Source organism: Rhineura floridana, chromosome 10, assembly GCF_030035675.1.
Source record: "Rhineura floridana isolate rRhiFlo1 chromosome 10, rRhiFlo1.hap2, whole genome shotgun sequence".
Classification (NCBI taxonomy): Eukaryota; Metazoa; Chordata; class Lepidosauria; order Squamata; family Rhineuridae; genus Rhineura; species Rhineura floridana.
Window position 1 is genome coordinate 69,140,159 of NC_084489.1, and position 20,568 is coordinate 69,160,726.

General features: G+C 40.2%; 1 protein-coding gene across 6 annotated transcripts in view; it reads right to left on the reverse strand.

The window, feature by feature from the left end:
- PARD3 (par-3 family cell polarity regulator) overlaps window positions 1-20,568 on the reverse strand; it is a 770,287-nt gene that overhangs the window by 513,643 nt on the left and 236,076 nt on the right. For all 6 annotated transcript variants that reach the window (XM_061585584.1, XM_061585585.1, XM_061585583.1 and 3 more), the window contains one exon: window positions 4,935-5,115. In XM_061585584.1, coding sequence (XP_061441568.1) covers window positions 4,935-5,115 — 181 coding nt within the window. The remainder of the gene's footprint in view (window positions 1-4,934; window positions 5,116-20,568) is intronic.

Below are 20,568 nucleotides of genomic sequence, written 5' to 3' on the forward strand. Positions count from 1 at the left end.
GGTACCTCTTGAGTAGGGTGAACTCTCCTACTCAGAGTAGAACCACAGAAGTTAATAGGCATGACTAACAGGTTCATTAATTTCAATGGGTCTACTCTGAGTATAACTGACCTTAATACAACCAATCTTTCCAAAATGGTGGATCAGGACCCATTAGATAGATCATCATATACAAATTTTTGCACCCAACATTCAATTGACAAGGATACAGTTATTTACATACAAAATGGTTTGAAACTGACAAAACTACTAGCTTTTCACCTTACTCCCTATTTTTTCATTTTGACTACTTCAGGTCTTGTTAATATATTTCATAAATTAAATAAAACCCAAAAAGAGAACATAAAGACTCATTTTCTATGACAGCTCTGGGAGTGCTTGAAGGTCCACCAAAGTCAGAACATAAGCATTTTCCTATAGTGATTGAAGACTTAACAAAAAGAAAATAAAAAATAAACAATTAAAGACAGAAAAAAACAGGCATTTTCTGGCTGGGGATAAGCACAGAGATATTTTAGTTGCAAATTTTATCTCTATGCTTTAATTTTAGGATGGCATGAAGATTTAATTAGTTATTTTATATTTGCTTGCTGCTTTTCTTAACCTGCATGGTGCCTTCTAAGTATATATAAACTCTGTGGTTTGTATTCAGCTAAATAAGTCCTACACACTGAAATCAATGAACCTAAGTTAGTCATGTCTATTAACTTCAATAGTTAAGTTCTAAGTAGTAGCACTGAATACCACCTAGTGTTTTAGAATGGTTCTCTCTCATTCTGTGCTTAAAGGGTATGGCAGGACAGACATTTCTAAACTCTTTCATGTGTTTCAAAGCTTTGTGTGTGTGCACACACACACACACACACACACACACACACACATATATATATATATATATATATATATATATATATATATATATACACACACACACACACATACACATACATACATACATGAAGAGGACTTGTTTGCTATCTGATGGCAAGTGATCACATTTACAGTATTTAAATACAGTCTTCTGAAACAAACAAGTTGGTTCACAGTCAGTGCCGCTGCGGCTGAACTGTCATTGCCTGACATCCTGTCTTATCTGCCAAATTGCTCATTAGGTTTGGCAATTTTCACCTGCGCCTCCAGTTTATACATTTCAGCAGGGAATAGGCATCAGTTTGCTTCAACCTGTCTTCCACAGCAAGCTCCCTAGCTCTTCTGTAAACCACACAGACATCCAAAAATAAAAAACACATACTTTTGTGTAGCACACAGTTATTATTTCTTTCCTGTCTTTTAAAAAGAAATCTACCTCAGCTGAAGAAATACAGCCGCAGGGAATTTAGTTTAGGCTAAATTTAAAAAAAGATGTTAAAAACAGGGAGATAAGAAACTTTCAAAGATGGAAGAACTAATTTTTTTAAAAGGAAGAATGAAAGGTGGTATGGGTTTGTGGAGTCTCAATACAGAACAGCACAAAGGCTTTGTTGGCCAGTATTATTCTTGCTTATTCTTGCAATCTACGCTAACCCTCCATGCACACAGTATATGACTGCTGAGAATGCATGGCTATATGTCTTGTGCATAAGAGGTAATGGCAGTCCAGATGAATATTAGTTTCTCAGCTGGAGCTGATCTACCCAGCCTTTTTCTTTCTACAAAAGGTGGTACGATTTATACACAACCACAAAAAAATGGGAGAACAAAGCAACCTGAACAAAGGAAGATGAAAATCTCAACAGATCATTCAGCCTTAGCTTAATATGCTTAGACAGTGCATCAGAACAGAGGGTTACCCCTCAGATGCATGAGAACAGTAGAATAAAATGTAGGCTTTGCCACATGAGCTGAATTGTCAGAAGGTGTAGCCCATTTGGTATTTAGGGGAAAAAACATGTTCGGGGGGGGGGGGGAATAATAAAATTACCAAGCACCAAAGGAGAGTGAAAAATATCCAGAACTGCTACCAAACAATTTCAGATGGAATACTGTTTTTCATTTGGTAGAAGTAAAATATTCACCACCAACCCTACAATTAGCTGGAAAATTACAATAATTACAGCAATTTTGCATCCCATCTCCAATCTAATTAATAGATATATGATCTTGTCAACATGTAATAATCAGTATCTGCAGCTACCATGAAACTGGATGGGTTTTATGAGCTGAATAGAAGTTGAACAGTATAAGAAGGTAATTATTTGAAATCCTGAGAATACCATTTGTATGCCATGCTTCACTTCACAAGTTAAAAAGGAAATACAATAGGGATATTATTTCTATTTTCAAAGTATATTTAAATCAGGTATTTGAAATCGGTTTGCCTTAATGACAAGTAACATTGCTGGTATGGCTTCAATTACCCATGGGGTGCAATGTACTGAAGAACAAAAAGCATCCCACAAAGAAAGAAAAGGAATTCTTTTAAGTGGTACACAGAACATTGTTTTTGATTTTCTTGGGTATCCGTGCCAAAATATTTCTCACATTTTTCCCCCTGGGCATGAATGTCATGCAAATGCATTGTCTTAAGTCAGCAACTTTAATCCGTTGTCCTCCATGTGCTACGTTTCCAGTATAGAGGACAAGCAGTCCACTCAGCGAAGGTGCATGCGATGGCTAATGGAGGTGAACGTTCAAGTCAACTACATTTAAAGAGAATCGGAGGCAGAAGAGACTGCAAAAGTCCTGGCCCAGCCCAAGCCTAATCCCCTGCTATGAGGCAGAACCGTGCACCTACAATTTGGCAACAGAACAACCTATGCCATCCATATCACAGTGTGCCACAAGCAGTAAGTGTGGGGACCCTTGTGCTATTCTAGAGCAGCCTTCCCCAACAATGGTGCCCTCCAGATGCCTTGGACTACAACTCCCATCATCCCCAATGATTGGCCATGGCTAGTTAGGGCTGATGGGAGTTGCAGTCCAAAACATCTGAACAGCACCAGGCTGGGTAAACCGGTTCTAGAGGCATCTGCTTGGGCTCTTCTGGAAATAGAATGTTGGACTAAATGGACTTTGTGCTGATCCAGCAAGAATTTCATAGGTTTTTGGACATTTCTAGGGGACTAAGAGGTGGATGGGTCTCTCCCTCCACATACTGTAATCAGTGTAACATGAGCTGCTTTGCTTACTGAATAACACCGCCACTCAAGGAAGTCCACAGGAGAAAGGACTGTAGTGTCTGTTTTTAGATATTGTTTAGTGGGGTTGGGGGTAGGGGAGAGTTGCATCCTTTGGAAATGTTTATACCATGGGCCTACTCTTACCTTCTCCACTCATCTGCATGGCCACATTTCTGAGGCACGTGTAGATTCTCCAATTAAGTAGTTTCATTTTGTGCCTTGAGGAACAGCAAACCAAGCTGGAGTCAAGCTACAATATTGACTCCACAGTTGGAGGCTGTATGCTTTTGAATACCAGTTACTGGAAACTGCAGGAGGGGAGAGTGCTGTTATGCTCAGGTCCTGCTTACAGGTTTTCACTAGACATCTAGTTGGCCACTGTGAGAACAGAATGCTGGGCTAGATGGGCCTGATCCAGCAGGCTCTTTTTTATGTTCTTCTACAGGAGGATGGGGGGGGAGGGGGAACCCAGGATGCCAGAAGGAAAAAATGTAGATGATGAAGTTCCAAATGGATTTATTAAAAATAGTAAAGAAAAATTTGGGCATATTTTCTTTACTATTTTTAATAAATCTATTTGGAACTTCATCATCTATGATTTTTCCTTCTGGCATCCTGGGTTCCCCCCCCCATCCTCCTGCTTCATTGGATGCCATCCACTCCTGCTACTATGTTCTTCTACAACCTGGTGCCCTCTAGGCATTTTGGACTACAACTCCCATCAGCCCCAGCCAGAGCTATTGTAATCAAAAACATCTGGAGGGCACCAAGTTGATCTAGATGACATGCTGGCAACACTCCCCAGCTGACAAGGTTGTCAAGTAATAAAAGTTCAGGATCAGTTAGTCCCTGCAGTCTTAGATTTCTGAATGCTCAATGGAATGTAGTCATGAATCAGTGAGGCTTCAATTATTGTTCAAGTAGCCCTGCAATGTAAGGATGTACTAAGCCCATTTTGGAAATCATCTGAAGGAAGTTATCAATCTTATTTACAGGCTACCAAAAATGAGAACCTCATATTAATTTCTTCTGTCAGTTTCGTGTTCTCCACTGCCTCCTCCTACACCAACAAACTCCATGTCCTGTGAGTTTCCCTGTCCCCGCCCATCAGTGATCTATAATATGGACAAGGAAGTGTATCATGTCCTCCTCACATCAGAACAAGTGGCAAGTTGTACTACATGGAATAAGAGTAGGAAAAGAACTTATTAAAACACAGGGCTGCTACTTTCAATTGCAGCCCCCTCTTTATTGTAGTTATTTATGCATCTTGTCCTTACTTTCAGCTTGGATTTGGCATATTTAGTTCTTGAGAATAGGAAGATATGAAGGGACAACTTCCTGCTTTTTATTTCTGTGAAAGGCGTAGAAAGAAGAAGTTATATAAGATAAACATCACTCAGTGGTACACTGAGTTAACTGCCAAGTGATGAAGGAAACCTCTGTGGCATTCATAGTCTCTTGCAGCTCAAAGCACCTACTATTTATAAACCAATTGTTCATCTTCATTTGCCAGGTCAAACCTGCCACTCTTGAAATGACAACCTGGACTATAAGTTTTCATGCTCAGCTACGTAGGGATGCAACAAACACACGTTTATCATGTTTTAAAGCATAAGTGCTGTATTAAAAACCAAAAAAGCAGAAGCTTATTTATCTGTCTGCCTCAAACATTTACCCCATTTCTGAACTTTAATCAGCTTTCAATAAAGACACATAATGAATCATATTCCCAGTAGCACACGAGGGTAACAGAAGTTGGCATCCGAGAAAATGAAGATGAAATGTGCCGAGGCACCAGGAGCTTTTACTCACTTGTGCGAAGGACTGAAGGCGTGACCTCAATTTCACTTGTTGCTTGGTAAGGCTGGAAGGCTGACACAGCATTGGTGCCCAGCTCGCTGCCAAAGATCTCAGGGCTCTGAGTGCCAGTGGAACTGGCACTGGTGCCATCTCCTCCATGGTGTGGGTCTTGCTCATCAAATACAGCTACAAGCTGCAAATAAGAAATTGGTCTATGGTGAGAAGAGGAACAGTACTGAACTGCAGCATCATAAGAAGAGCTACACAAAACACAGAAGGCAGCTTTCACTGGTTGGGGAAAAAAGTACATGCATTTGCATCAAGGGATGTGCTAGAATGCCACTTGAATTGCTGTCGAAATAGGTTCCCTTTAGATGTGTGCAGATTGGAATGGCTGCTCTTAAAGTTGTCCTAATATCACAAAAAGAATGTCTAAAAGCCTTCTACCCTCATGGTTTGCTCTTGAGTCATGGTAAGCAGCCACAAAGCTCATGCCTAGCTCCTTAGGAGGTAACATTGCCTGAATGGTTGCCAACTACAATGTAACAACAACCCACATGGATGAAAGAATGTAAATGTCCTGATGGGAAAAACCCTTAAGAGCAGCAGCATCTATTAAATGCACATCTAAAGAAGTGTGAAAGTGCAGCCCTTGGCATAGATTGTCCAAAAAAATCCAACCAGAATCATCCTAAAAATAAGTAACTTCCATTTTCTAGAAGAATACAGAAAAGGGGAGGCTGGCACCACCATTTAAATACGGAAGGAATGTTGCTGTTATCTTTTTCTCTAAAAAAATATATTTACAACAGTTAATTGTGCTGGTCTCACAGCAGTTCTGCAAGGTAGATGTTTTCACCCAGAATTTTCAACTAGAAGCAGACACAAGGAGGCCAAAACATCCTGCCAAAAATGACATAGTAAGCCCTTTTCAATCAAATAAATTGGTCCCGTTTCTCCCAAAATTGCCAGGTGATAAATAAGTCAGCTGAAATCACGGTGCATGTAAGATGGTAAAAATAGAGATATAAAATCTAGACGCTGTGAAAAACTCAAATTCCTTGCTTTCCCCATTTTGGGAAAGGATGATATATAGGTGATAGTTTCATTCATAACAACTTTACTATGGAGGGGAGGGGATTAAAAAAAAAAAAGACCACTGTAGTAAATAAAAGTATTTTCTGTTATTAGAAACAATGGTCGTGATCAAAGAACCCCACACATGAGTGGGAAACACTTCATTGCACGCACATAGGGGTTGTGGATTCCCCAACCCCCACTGAGTGGGATGAGACTGGAGTAGAGAGACAAGAGTGCATAGAACATAGCATCATCACGCAAAAACTTAAGAAACTTGTAATTTTGTAGATAAAAACAGCTCAGGAAATAAACATCCTTATAATTTAAAGAACGAGTAGCAACACCTCTGGCCTCCGAGTTATGCTTTGCAAAACGCTGCACTTTTTAATAGTATAAAGAAAGTTGAATAACATGAAGAGACCAAAGGTAGCTCCCTGGTAGAATAACACCCAGTGGCCTCTCTGCCCTTTTACTGAGCAGCCATTCCACCTGAGAATACTGAAGAGGTTGCAGGTGGTCTCCTGAGCCTCCGTGACCATCTAACAGGGGCCATGGCATCTGAGGCTGCTGAAGCGCATTTAAATGGAAATGGACTGCGTTCAAGTCGATCCCGACTTATGGCTACCCTACGAATAACATTTTCATGGTAAGCAGTATTCAGAGGGGGTTCACCATTGCCTCCCTCTGAAGCTAGTCCTCCCCAGCTGGATAGGGCATGCTCAGCTTGCCACAGCTGCACAAGCCAGCCCCTTCCTTGCCTGCAACTGCCAGCTGGGGGGCAACTGGGCTCATTGGGACTATGCAGCTTGCCCACGGCTGCACAGGTGGCAGGGCATGTAATCCCTGAGCCACTCATTTAACTTTTAACATTTAATTAACGTAAGACCAATATATGTACTTTTGTATTGGGGGTAAACCTGTTTGGGAACTAGCTTATTCAAAAAGCAACCAATAAATGCTTTATATTAATCACTTAGAGTAAGGTAGCAATCCTAGGCAAATTCACCTGTGGAGCACCCTCACTGACTGCAGTGGGGATTTCTCCCAAGCATACCTGCACAAGGGGAAACTGCAATTGCCATCATAAATACAGCCAAAATTAGGTACCTGAACCCCTATTTATTTCAACCATCCCACCCTATCTCACGCCTATATAAGTATAGCCCTCCAAATACTAGAAATGTTAAGTCCTCTAATTAGAAATAGTATCTCCTACACTCCTAATCTCTACTGGCATGGGGCAGTCACAGTTTCCTGAACCCCACCATTGGCTAATCACTCTGCTGGGAAAATCCCATTTTTTGTGCACACTTACTTATTGTTAATTACACCTGTTTGTACTGTCAGACAAAAATGTAAATGAGCTGGCTGTGTTTTCTTCCTTAAGCACCAACTTTGAAACTTCTTAAATGGGGAGTAGTCAATACCACTCCAAGCCAGAAGGAAGTGGAACTGTTGGCTCAGAGTCTTTTGGTTGATCCTAGGAAAGGTATTGCTGAACTCTGGCTTAGAGAAAGGAGCTTTGCTATGGGCTAAAGAAGTCTGGCTGTGTCAGCTAGGGAATCTCTTCTGAGTCTAGTCTTCACCCATGCCAACTGTTGACTGAGATGGAAATACCTCAATACCTTCAAGATGTTAGGCACTATACCAATACAAAATCCTAAGAATTGTTTGTTTCAGACAAACTCAGACAAATGCCTAGTTTTTCTCCAGGTCTGGGCAAGAGTGGAGGGAGTATCTCCTTCTTGCACAGAAGCAGCAGTAGTTTTCATATATACCTGTAACAAGCAGATACTAGTGCCAGTAAGGAAAGGTATGAAGCCATCTCAGAACATGACATGTGCTATCAAATATCCTGCAGCAGTATCATAAAGAGTCTGACAGTATGTGTCTCCAGTATCACTTCATTAACCAATTCTCAAGAGAGATATTTCTGCCCTTGCATGAGATCAGACTTTCTGCAACCAGGCACAGTGAACAACAGCAATAAAGGCATAGATTCCTGTAACTACAGCTTGATTGATGGATTCCTGTAACTGCGGTTTAATTGTATCATCAAGCAAGCTCCTTAAATGTGCACTTATTACCAACGCATAACAAAGAGTGGGAAAAGGGGGAAATGCTATATAGCTCCAAATTCCTAAAATCTGTAAACAAGTTATTATAACAAAGTGTAACTCCTTATAAGCACTGCAACAGTGTAAGAATGAAAAAAAGTAAAATTGCAAAATGTGGACCAGCAGTATATCAACACTCTTCACGTAAGTCTCATGCACTGAACCAATGTGTGTGGGGAACCATGTCAGCTAGCTTTCTTCCAGACATTCACATGTTTGGCATAAAACATTGACAGTGACAAAGTCTTTGTGCATATACTGTATATGTGGAGGCTTCCCTGCTGCTGTTGAATACATGGATGTCAGAGGGACATCATGGTGGCTAGTATGATGTTGAAAGGAGGGGCAGATGACATAGTCCTGCACACATTGATTCAACAGGTGAGCATCACTTGTGATGAGGACTAATGTGCTAAGTAAAAGGCGTTGGTTAAATGGAAAGAAGAAACTCTCCTTTGCTTCCTTTAAATGCCCTGTCAACTGGAGAAACTGGATCACATGAGGCCAAACAGTGGCCAAGGTGGCCTTTACCTGAACAGTTATACCCAGCCTTCAGTCTGCTGAAAGAGATAGTGAGCTGTTTGTGGGACAATCACTGCCTTTGAACTCAGTATAGAGTGGTTCTTAGCCTTTTGGGGGGTCATGGACTCCTTTGAACATCTGAAAGCTATGGACCCCCATAGATGAATGAATGAAATAAATTTTATTTTTGCACCTGGTTCATGGACCCCTTGAGGCCCATCCATAGACCCCCCTAGTGGCCCATGACCCACAGGTTACGAACCCCTGGTACAGAGATTTTACCAAAGGGAAGGCCAGCTATTCTTCCTGCTACAGTAACTTGTCTTCCAAATGGCTACAGTGTGCTGCTTTGCATGCTGTTAGGGTCAATTGAAAAGACTTTAAGCCAGCCTTCTCCAACCTGGTGGCCTCCATATAGTTTGGATTACAGTTCCCATCAGCCCCAGCCAGCATGGTAAATTGTCAAGGATGATGAAAGTTGTAGTCCAAAATACTCGGAAGGCACTAGGTTGGGGAAGGCTGCCTAAGCTATCCTGCCTGGTTCCTACAAACAGGTCCTTCAGTCACCTATGCTATTACAAACCAAGTAGTTGTCAAGTCTAACCTCATGCTCCATAGCACAGCGCGAAGGAACAAACAAGGGGGAATACACCAAGGTCACTCAGGAAGAGAAGCCATCAAGCTAAACCATGTGTTAAAACGAAATGCCAATCTGCCACAATCATCTCCAGCTAATCTGACCTGAAGGAATCTTACGGACGAGTGGACCCTGAAAAATAAGCAACAACCGTCTAACAAGCCTCCCCCAAGAAAACTGAGTTATTTAAAATATAATTGTGGTGACACTGCACCCACAATACAATCTGATACACTGCAACAAGTGTTTACCTAATCTTAACAGAGCAATAGATAGATATGTCAGTTCATTTACCAGCAGGATGAATAGGTCTCTGCTGTTGGTGTCAATTTGGCTTTTTAAAAAATCTGCTGCTATTTCCATATTGTTTTAAACTGTTTTACTACATTTTGTGCATTGTTTTGAAATGTGTGTAGAAAGAGATTAATACATTATTGTATTATTATTATTATACTACATTAATAAAGACCACCAAAAAACCCCAGTCAATCCATATGCACACAATGTTTGAAACAGATATTGTTCTATTTTTGCTTCTGTCCCAGAGTTAGGTGTTAACTGATCCAGGCTGAGAATAAAATTAATCTATTCAAATTGGGAATTACTGAGTCAACTGGACCAGGTGCAATATATTCCCACAAATATCAGCCCTACAATGTCTCATCATCCTCTACTAGCCTGTCAACACACCCAAGAAGTTCCCACAACTCACTGGTAGGTCCCAGCCCACCATTTGGAAAATTCTGATGTAGGGGTGGGAAGCTAGAGGGATTCTCTTGGTTAATGAATTTTGGCAACAATGAAATACTTGGCATGAGTTTCCCAGAGAGAGCTATATCTTAATGTCCAAGAAGATAACACAGCGAAGCCAACTTTTATAATCATAGTGCTCTCCAAGGAGCTCTTATTATGAGATAATACCTAGAAACTGCAGTAAATTATAGCTTTTTGTACTATTTAAATCCTGCTATGATGCTCTGAGATCCTCAGATAGAGGATTGGATTCAAATAGAATAACTTATTAAGTGAACTCAAATGGAAATGGACTGCCTTCAAGTCGATTCCGACTTATGGCTACACTATGAATAGGGTTTTCATGGTAAGCGGTATTCAGAGGGGTATTACCATTGCCTCCCTCTGAGGCTAGTCTTCCCCAGCCGGCTAGGGTCTACTCAGCTTGCCACAGCTGCACAAGCCAGCCCCTTCCTTGTCCACAACTTAAGTCTAAGAGAAACCAATATCACTTGTTATGTGCCTTCAAGTCGATTTCGACTTATGGCGACCCTATGAATTGGCGTCCTCCAATAGCATCTGATATAAACCACCCTGTTCAGGTCATGTAAGTTCAGATCTGTGGCTTCCTTTATGGAATCAATCCATCTCTTGTTTGGCCTTCCTCTGTTTCTACGTACTTCTGTTTTTCCCAGCATTATTGTCTTTTATAGTGAATCATGTCTTCTCATTATGTATCCAAAGTATGACAACTTCAGTTTCACCATTTTAGCTTCTAGTGATGTTGTTGTTATGTGCCTCCAAGTCGATTACGACTTATGGCGACCCTATCAATCAGCGAGCTCCAAGAGCATCTGTCATGAACCACCCTGTTCAGATCTTGTAAGTTCAGCTCTGTGGCTTCCTTTATGGAATCAATCCATCTCTTGTTTGGCCTTCCTCTTTTTCTACTCCCTGCTGTTTTCCCCGGCATTATTGTCTTTTCTAGCGAATCATGTCTTGTCATTATGTGTTCAAAGTATGATAACCTCAGTTTCATCATTTTAGCTTCTAGTGATAGTTTTGGTTTAATTTCTTCTAACACCCAATTATTTAGGGCTTCAGTTAGGAGCTGATTTAAATAATACAATGAAAAACAAAGGAGGAACTGAAGCAGAAGACCTTCGCATTTCCAGTTTATGTATATTGGAAGTTTTGGCATCTCCCAGGACACTGCTTGTGTGCATATGAGGGCAGGTGTGTAGAGCCTTTTAAGTAGAGATCTTATCCCTGTCTGCGTCTGTGTTGGGATTGCATCTTAAGATGTTTTTAAAGCTTTTTTTTAAAAGATGTTTTGTTTCTAAAGTCTAAAAAGTTTAATATGATATTAAGACGTTTTGGAGTGATTGTTAGTGTTTTCTACCATGGTTTTCTTTGGTCCTCTATTAACAAAATGTGATTTCACTACCACCACCATATATTCACAATAGCTCCCTCTGGTATGAAAAGCAGGCATGGGGGGGGCTGGTTCTGCTTGGGACCATAGCAAATAAGAAAAGCAGGGGTGATGAACCTTTAGGCCCCCAGATGTTGCTAGACTACAATTCCCATCATCCCTGGCCACTGGCTAATGGGAGTTGGAGTTCAACAACCCCTAGAGGGCCACAGGTTACCCAATTCTGGATTAAAGCATACACAGACATCATATTCCTTATCTGGCTCAGCTATCTATTCCCTCACCCTCCACACAAGCTATTTCTGTTTTTAAAAGCAAATGTGCCAGGTCTAGTTTGGCCTAGAGAGGAGAAATTATGTTCCTACGATGGAAAGTGTTACATATAAGGTTGTCTTCTGTGGAACAGTTTGTTTTCCCCATTTCATGATTTTTAGATCTTTAGTTCAAATTTCTATTCCAGCAGCTGTTTTACCTGCTATGAAATATGTAAATATTTACAGTTATTGTGAAGTATCACTGAAGTTTTGTTATGTTTGAGAATGTTTTCCTTAGTGAAAAAACACAGTAATGTCTCTGAAGTTATTCACTATTTAAATATATGAAGGTTGCCTTGCCTTAAATGCCTTTTATTGTGATACGTACACATGCATATTTTTCAATCATTCTTTATGAGAAGGGTGCAGAATAGGCAGAAAAGGCATCAGGCATCAAAAGCTGGTGCAAATAGTAGGACAGACCTTAGTATTCAGACCTCATTTCTTTATGAAAATGGATGCATGTGCACACATCATAATTGTGCTTTTTTAAAAGTAGTCCACATACATTCAAAGTACATGTGGATAACTTAAAATGACAACCAACAGATGGTCTCACAGGCTTACAAGCAATACAACAGAGGACTTCACAGGCTTAAAAGCAGTGCAATCTTTTTCTAAAACCTCACTTGTTTTTTCTTAATAGAAAGAAAATAAATCCCAAAGAAAGAAGAAAATGTGTTACACCATCATTGTCAGTATGATTGAACTTTTAAAACACTGATAACATATTAAACATCCATTTCCTAAACAAAGCACCAGGAAGTAGTGATAAAACCTTGCAGCAAGGAGTGATAGATCTTCATTCTCTAGCAGCTTTCACCAACCCTGGGTTTTCAAGTGTTGTTGGACTATAACCTCCATCAACCTCAGCCAGCACGGCCAATGGTCAGAGATGATGGGAGCTGTAGTCCAACAACATCTGGGAACCTAAGGTTTATTATTTATTTATTAAATGTATATCCCATGCTTCCTCCCAGAAGGAGCCCAGGGCAGCAAACAAAAACACCAAAAGCACTTCAAAACATCTCAAAAACAAAAGACCTTAAAACATATTAAAAGAAAACATCTTTTAAAACATATCAAAACAAAACATCTTGAAACATCTTAAAAAGGAATTCCAGCACAGAGCAGACTGAGATAAGGCCTCTACCTAAAAGGCTTGTTGAAAGAGGAAGGTGTTCAATAGACCCAGAAAAAATAAGAGAGATGGTGCCTGTCTAATATTTAAGGGAAGGGAAAGGCTCACCTATAGCAACAAAACAAGCCAGTAGCTAGGGGTGGGACAACTGCAGCTAGAGGATATGGCAAAGCCAGACACAGTCAATGCATCGCTGCGTACATTTAAGAAGTCGGTGTGCTTCCTCACATTAGCTATATGGCAAGTTGGTCATCTGTGTTCAACTCAGTCGTGGAGGAACAGGAAGCACAAAGCACTTCTCTGAAAAACAATTCATACGTTTTAATGAATTGCAACCATCAGCCTGGTGTAGCTTTTTCATACTGTAGGGCTTAGACAGAAGAAGCAGTATCTGCTCAAGACCTCCACATAAAACGCAGTTGTTGAAGGTACAAACATATCTAGGGCATGATTTGGCAACCACATGCTTCAGATTAATTAATTCTCCATATTCACTGGTTCAGAACAGCTGCTTTGGCAAGTGTCAATACCAAGCATCTTCTGAGCAAGCCAAGACTAATTTGTATCAAGACTGGAGGAAAAAACACTGAAAAGTTAGTTCTAAAGGAAATGTATCAAACTTGATTCTCGCCACATTCTGACACCAGTCATATGAAGTTTGCCCATCCAATTACAATCCATCCCATAAAGATTGGTAGGCAATCCTTCCTTGACTTGTACTACACCCATTACTGTAAATTGCCTCCAGTCTTCTCTCTTTTCTCCAAGTAGCTAGCCTACAGATGGAAGCATTATTCACTGGCCACCCATTCCCTGAAAATTAGCATTTCTTATTTCAAGCTTCCACTTTGATATTCTACTTCTTAGCTGTTACTTAACAGTGCAGACAGCACAACTTTTCCTTATATATATTTTAAAAATTCAATTCCAACTAAAAGAACTTTGAGAAGTCATATTTTTGTATACCCTCCAAGAACGAAAAGAGAAAAGAATAAGCCTTATTCAAGTTATGAGATACCGACAGAATGCTCTGTTTTTACAGTAATGTTTTGACACTTTGAGGTTACATGGTGTAAAAGTAGGTTAGCAATACTATAAAGCTGTAACTAACTTTTAAAAATAATCTAAAACTCTAAAAGGGAAAAAAGGGGTGTAGTAATAGGATGCTCGTGAGCCAGTATGGTATAGTGGTTAAGGTGTTGGACTATGACCTGGGAGACCAGGGTTCGAATCCCCACACAGCCATGAAGCTCACTGGGTGACCTTGGGCCAGTCACAGCCTCTCAGCCTCAGAGGGAGGCAATGGTAAACCCCCTCTGAATACCGCTTACCATGAAAACCCTATTCATAGGGTCGCCATAAGTCGGGATCGACTTCAAGGCAGTCCATTTCATTTTCAATAGGATGCTTGAAACAAACAAACAAAGAGTTGTAACATATTCCTAAAAGGAGAAAACTAGTTTTAGAGCAAGGAGGAAATGACAATGACAGGAAACTGACAGAAGATGTGTGACTGGTCTACAGCATCTAATCCCAAAGGCCCCTAACTAAGGAGTAAGGCTCCTTGGACTCAAAATGGGACTTGCTTTTGAGTATGCATGTTTAGAAGAGTGCATTACAGTGCAATCCTAACATGTACTTATGCAAAAGTCCCACTGATTCAAAGCTGCAACTCTATCCACACTGGGTGAAGAATCTCTGGAGAGGGGCTACATGTGACCTTCCAGGCCTCTATATTCAGGCCTGAGGATTCTTCCCAGACCACATTTCCATCGAAGGCCACAGTCACACCCTCCTCAAATGACTTTTGCCTGGCTACAATGTGTCCTTGAACTGTGATAATGCCTCCTACTTGCCTAGGTGGATGTTGGAGGGGGGTGTCAAGAGGGCAGTACACTTCTGAATGCCAGATGCTGAGAATCACAAGCCAGGAGAGTGTTGGTTGTCCACTGTGAAAGCAGGATGCTTAACTAGATGGGCCACTGGCCTGATCCAATGATATCTCCACCCACTTTTTGCCTCTGGCCATGCTCACCACTGACATGCATGGCTACCCCAGGGAAGGTTACTTGTGAACTAATGCCACCTTCATACTGAAAAGAGTTCCCCACCTCTGCTGCACTACACACACTTACCTGGATGTAAGTCTCATTGAATTGAAAGAAAAATGTCTTTCTGTTACACCCCTTCATGACTAAACATGTTCTCAGCAAATACTAAAGAAGGAATTTTCAATACGCAATGGAGAATGTGAACAACAACTCCACATCATCTAAAACTCAGACACTCAGGAAACTATTCTCTCTCCCTAGAAAGATACAAAATCACAGCAGAAGTTGAAGCTCCCTGTCTGGGACCAGCAAGAGCAAGAGCAAGAAGATGAAGAAATGACTCTAATTAGAAACAGTGACCAAGATTCTAAACCCAAAACATGCACAGATGATACTGAAGCCATGTCCTCCTAACATCCTAACTGGAACCTACCCAGATGAAGAAACAGGTTATGAAACCTTTCTTTACCTGGGAGGAGTTGACTGTTGTTTATTATTTATTTATAAACAAGACTTGAATACCACAGTTTCACTAAATATAACAAAGTGGTTTACAATAATTATATACACACACACACACACAAAATAAAAACTATAAAGATTTTTTGAATGACAGTTCGTCAGCTAACTATTACAGACAAGTGTTTTTATTAATTGTCTACATAAGCCTGACAGCATAGAAAACTTTCCAGCAAATGTTTATAAGGTTAATATAGATGATGCCTGATGAATCTTTGTCGAAAGAGCATTCCACAGCGCTGGGCCAATGATACCGTAGGCTCAGTTTCATGTCAATATCAAATGAGCGTCACCAACACAGGGGACAGTCAGCGACACTCCTACAGATGATGTCCATGACTGAACTGAGATCTAAGGGCCCAGGCTGTTTCTGAGGAAATGGTTCAAAGGATGGTAGCCCCCCCCACATGCAGATAAGCCCTCCACATGAAGATAATACATACAGAGTTTTATGCCAGTAAAACTTTGTGTCGACTCTTTCTATCCACTATTCAATGGATGCTAAGCACAAGTCAGTCAATACTGACTAGAGTCCCTCGACACAACATTTGGCCAGTGTACATAGAACCACACTGGCTCACTCTTGTCACCCGATGCTGGTAAGGCACTTGGCTGCTGTTTTTGGATCACCATCTTGCTGAACTTGGTAGCAACATTTGGGGATAAAAAGCAGTGCCAAACCACCAGTAGCCACTGCCAAGTCTAATTTAATTAAGTGCAGTCTGACAGGCTTAAGCACCAGATGAAATGTATGCAGCCAAAGCAACGGGTAGACTGTAGAAGCAGGATAGGTCTGCGGGTGCTTGTAAAAGTGGCAAACATAACTGAAACCGGAAGATCTTCACATTTTGCCTGACACCCTGGTCCTCTGAAGTGCCCTACATGCACTGTGCCAAGATCATCTAAGATTAATTTAACATTAGGGAAGGTGGAGAAATTTGTTCACTTTGCATTGTAATGTGAACCTACCTAATTCATTCTTCCTGAACCAGTACATCATCTGAAACACTATCCCACAGCTATACACATTGCTTCCCATCTTGTAATGCACTTCTCCAACCAAAAATGGTGAACAACAAAGCATATATTAGGTGAAACTACACAGTAGGTGTAATATTAGTGAAAATAATGTACAAAATGCATTATTTTGGGGGAAATTCTTGCAAAAATGCATATGTAAGGAGAAATGCACCCAAAGTGCATTTGAATCTTAAGAGATCTTAAATGGCAAACACACAGAAATGAGGCAAACTAAACTTAAATTTGGAAAAATGTGAAACTGAGAAACCAAAACTGACAGATTCATCTGTGCCTAGTTTATATAATCTTATTAACTAGTTTTTAGAAAACAAACAGCTGTGTTTCACTATTCTCTCAACTGACACTGGGCAAAAAGTGAAGCAAACAGAGATCTGCTTGGTTGGTTATGTTAAGGTCATTCATTTAGAAAGGTTTCTGGATATTAGGAATAGTTCTCTTCTTTTTTACTGTTTACAAGTTTTATGCTGTGAGGAAGCTTAGGCTGTGTTTTTTTTACTCTGTGTTTTTAGATAAGTGGGTTATTATTGTTTTATAATGATTTCCAATGCTTATTGTGCACTGTGTCAAGGTCTTTCAGAAAGGCAGGATAAAACATCTCAACAAATAGAAGAGCATTTGCATATTCAACTAGAAAGCATTTCATTTTAGAAAAACAAAAATGGCAAAACTATACACATCTAGAGCACACAGTTAAGTGAATGTTCTGATAAATAAAATGCCATTTATAGCATTGTGCTTTCTTATAGGACATACACACAGTGAGCCTGGGCAAGTAGATATTTGCTATAATCAAGTTTAGATTAAAATGTAAATGTACTGCCTTCAAGTTGATTCTGACTTATGGCGACCCTATGAATAGGGTTTTCATGAGGCTGAGAGGCAGTGACTGGCCCAAGATCACCCAGTGAGCTTCATGGTTACATGGGGATTCGAACCCTGGTCTCCCAGGTCGTAGTCCAATCCATTGTTCCCTCAAAGCAATGCATTTTCTTAAACTGAGGACACATACTGTCTCCTTACATACACTTGTTTTAAACAATTCTCCCACTGCTCCTTCTCCAGTAAGCAAACAGAATAAAATGGAAGAAAACATTCCCCCACACATACTCTGCTACCATTTTGATCTTCTCTCTCAATTTCTCTTCCCAACAGAAAATGTGCCATAAACCTAACTTGTTTTACTCATCCTGAGATCTTCATTAAATTGTCACAAGCTTCCTGCTGATATTAATGAATCAAGATCCTTGGATTCTTTGCTGTGAGACTCAAGACAACGTACAATAACTCAGGAACTATAAATAAAATAAAACAAAAATGCAGTTTCACAGCATGAGTTACTCTACAAATAGACTACATCAGAGGAAGCAAACACGTTGAACTAAGAGCATTTTATGGGAGAAGAGAAGGGTTTGGGAAACACTGGTCGTATACACATCTGTCGCCCATGGAGGACAGCTCTCTTCTTCTGAGCAAAGTGAAGGATGTAGGAAAGAGGATCCCTGGTTGCATTGAGTGATGGGTGTGGGGTGGGGGAGAATTAATGGTATTTGTGAACATCAAAACACTTTGTAGGACTGAAGTAAACAAAGAGGGAAATTCAGAATCTATATCACCTTTATTTAAATAATAATAATTAAGACTGAGATCTACATTTCTCCCCATGACTGTGCAAATACCACACCTTTATTCCCTCTAGTTTACCCATAATGACAAGAAAAAGTACTAGGCTGATATTCTGCTATTTGCATTCAGTAAAAGAGACAAACAGAGGGACTGTATCAGTGATAGAGCCCCTGAAGAGCCCCTGCTGGAAGAGATGGACAAAAGTCTGATGTGGTGCAAGGCAGATGATTCATATTGCCATAACAAATAATGCAATGTAATACCAGGGTTATATTCCAAATAGCATGGATCGTCAGCAACTGTAAAAACTGGGAGAGTTTATTGGGATGGCTTCGATACAAGGAAATTCCCCATGTGTAGGATCCCCAAGGGCTCAGTTTCAGCTCACTCCTTGCAGGAGCAACTTCAGAGCTCTGTGTTTCCTCATAGCCTACCCTGTATCCAGCCCTGCCTTGTGTCTTCCCTGAAAGTCACCATCCTACACCCTGGTTGAGCCTTCTCCCACTGCAGAGGAAGGCAAATACATTTTGAAAAAACAAAAATCCTTGTATATGGAAAAATCTATACTAATCAAATTGATTTGAATTTAATTTACTACCATAATTTCCCTCCCTCAACACATCCTGGGAATTGCAGGGTTGTTGTTTGTTTGTTTTTAATTCCCAGAGTTTCTAGATTGGGAGTTCTGACAATAAAGCTGATATGAAGCTTATTTATGTTTGTAGTGCATACATGCCCCATCTTTCTCTCTCATAAACAAATTCCCCAATCTAATTCAAGAATAATATGGTAGCCTAAGGGTTAGAGCCATCTACACATATCTCCAAAACATCCTAAGGATTATGCCACAGATGTCTGAATGAATGGCTTCTGTAGAATCAAAATAATAATAGGAGCACCTACCTAATTTGAGAAAACATCTTTCATAAATCGCCAAAATGCCTAATTACAATTTGAGAATAATCTAACATTGTTGTATCTGCAAATGACAAATGCAGACGCATGCACAGGAGCAATATGAAATCTAGGAATACATATAATGAGGCAGTAAGCAATTACTGTTTGGACAAGAAGAAACGTAACTATAAAATCAGTTTGTAAGCTTTCTGGTGACTGATCTGACTTTAATAGCACTGAGACAGGCCCAAATACGTAGGCATTCTCAGAGCTTTCCTTTCTTACATGCCTCATTAAAAACCCATTTCAAGGTAACTAACTTTACAACAGGCTTATAAGAGGAAATATAGCAAGAACACAGGCATTCTATCCAACATGCCTTTATTTCCCATACACCTAAAATTAAAATGGCAAATAATAGTACCTAAGAGAAATCCCTAAATAAGTGAGTGGATGCAGGAGCAAAGATGCATATATTAATGCAAAAACTGAGATGAATGCTTTATATAAAAAAGTAGCTTCATTTTAAAATGCCTATGCAACTAATGTGCACTTAGTACATTTAATAAACAATTAGCCATTATACTGCCTAGCTCCCCACTGTCAAGATTTTATATCAAATCTATCCTCCCCCCCCATAATTATCCTTCAAAATATCTATCCATCAGGCATCTAATCGGAAGAAAAACATACTTTCTGTCACTGAAAGTGAATTTTAAAAGCTGTTTTGTTTGCCCCTAAATGATTCAGAACAACGTTTGCATATTTAGGGGTGGCAAAGGTTGACTCATTAGTACTTTTAAAAATATGTCTGTCTCTCCATTCGACTCAGAGACATTTCCACCTTCAAGGGAAACCTAGACTCAAATCACAATTACCTCAGTGCCACAGGAGCCACTGCTGTGATGCTGCTTTTTATATTGCTCCACTAAATGTTGAAGAGAAGTCATTAGATGGGTGGGCCATTTGATGTGGCAATGTATAAAATGGCACCAGTGGCTGATATCAGAACAGTTAAATTTATTACATAGACTACAGGGGGCAAAAAAGCCTATATGACAAGCAGAAGAACAATGGGCAGATCCTTTTCTTTTCTTTTTAAGAAGAAAAGGGGGTGGCTTCAAACACCATCCTAAGTGTAGTGCACTTATAATGGCATGACATGGCCAATAGATGATATATAACAATGCACCAATGGGTGGTTACAATTTTATAATCCAATAATGTACTCTTTGTACAGGAGTTTCACAAAAGCACTCATGAATGCACACTCTTTGAACATGGCTGAATTGGCCTATGTGAGAACGTCACTCTACATGCCTGCTGGACAGAGAAAATGGCATCTTGAACCACGTTTAGGGCTATTGCACAAAGGTCACCACATGCAAGGTGGTTTTCTGAGAAGGTCCAACCATGTGTTTGGCTCCCTTGCTGCAATCCCCCTCCAGCAAATAAAAACATGGATTTCATGTGCAGAAGCCACACATGGTGCTACTGTAACCACTGGCTGTCAACTGTACACAACTCTCCCACATCC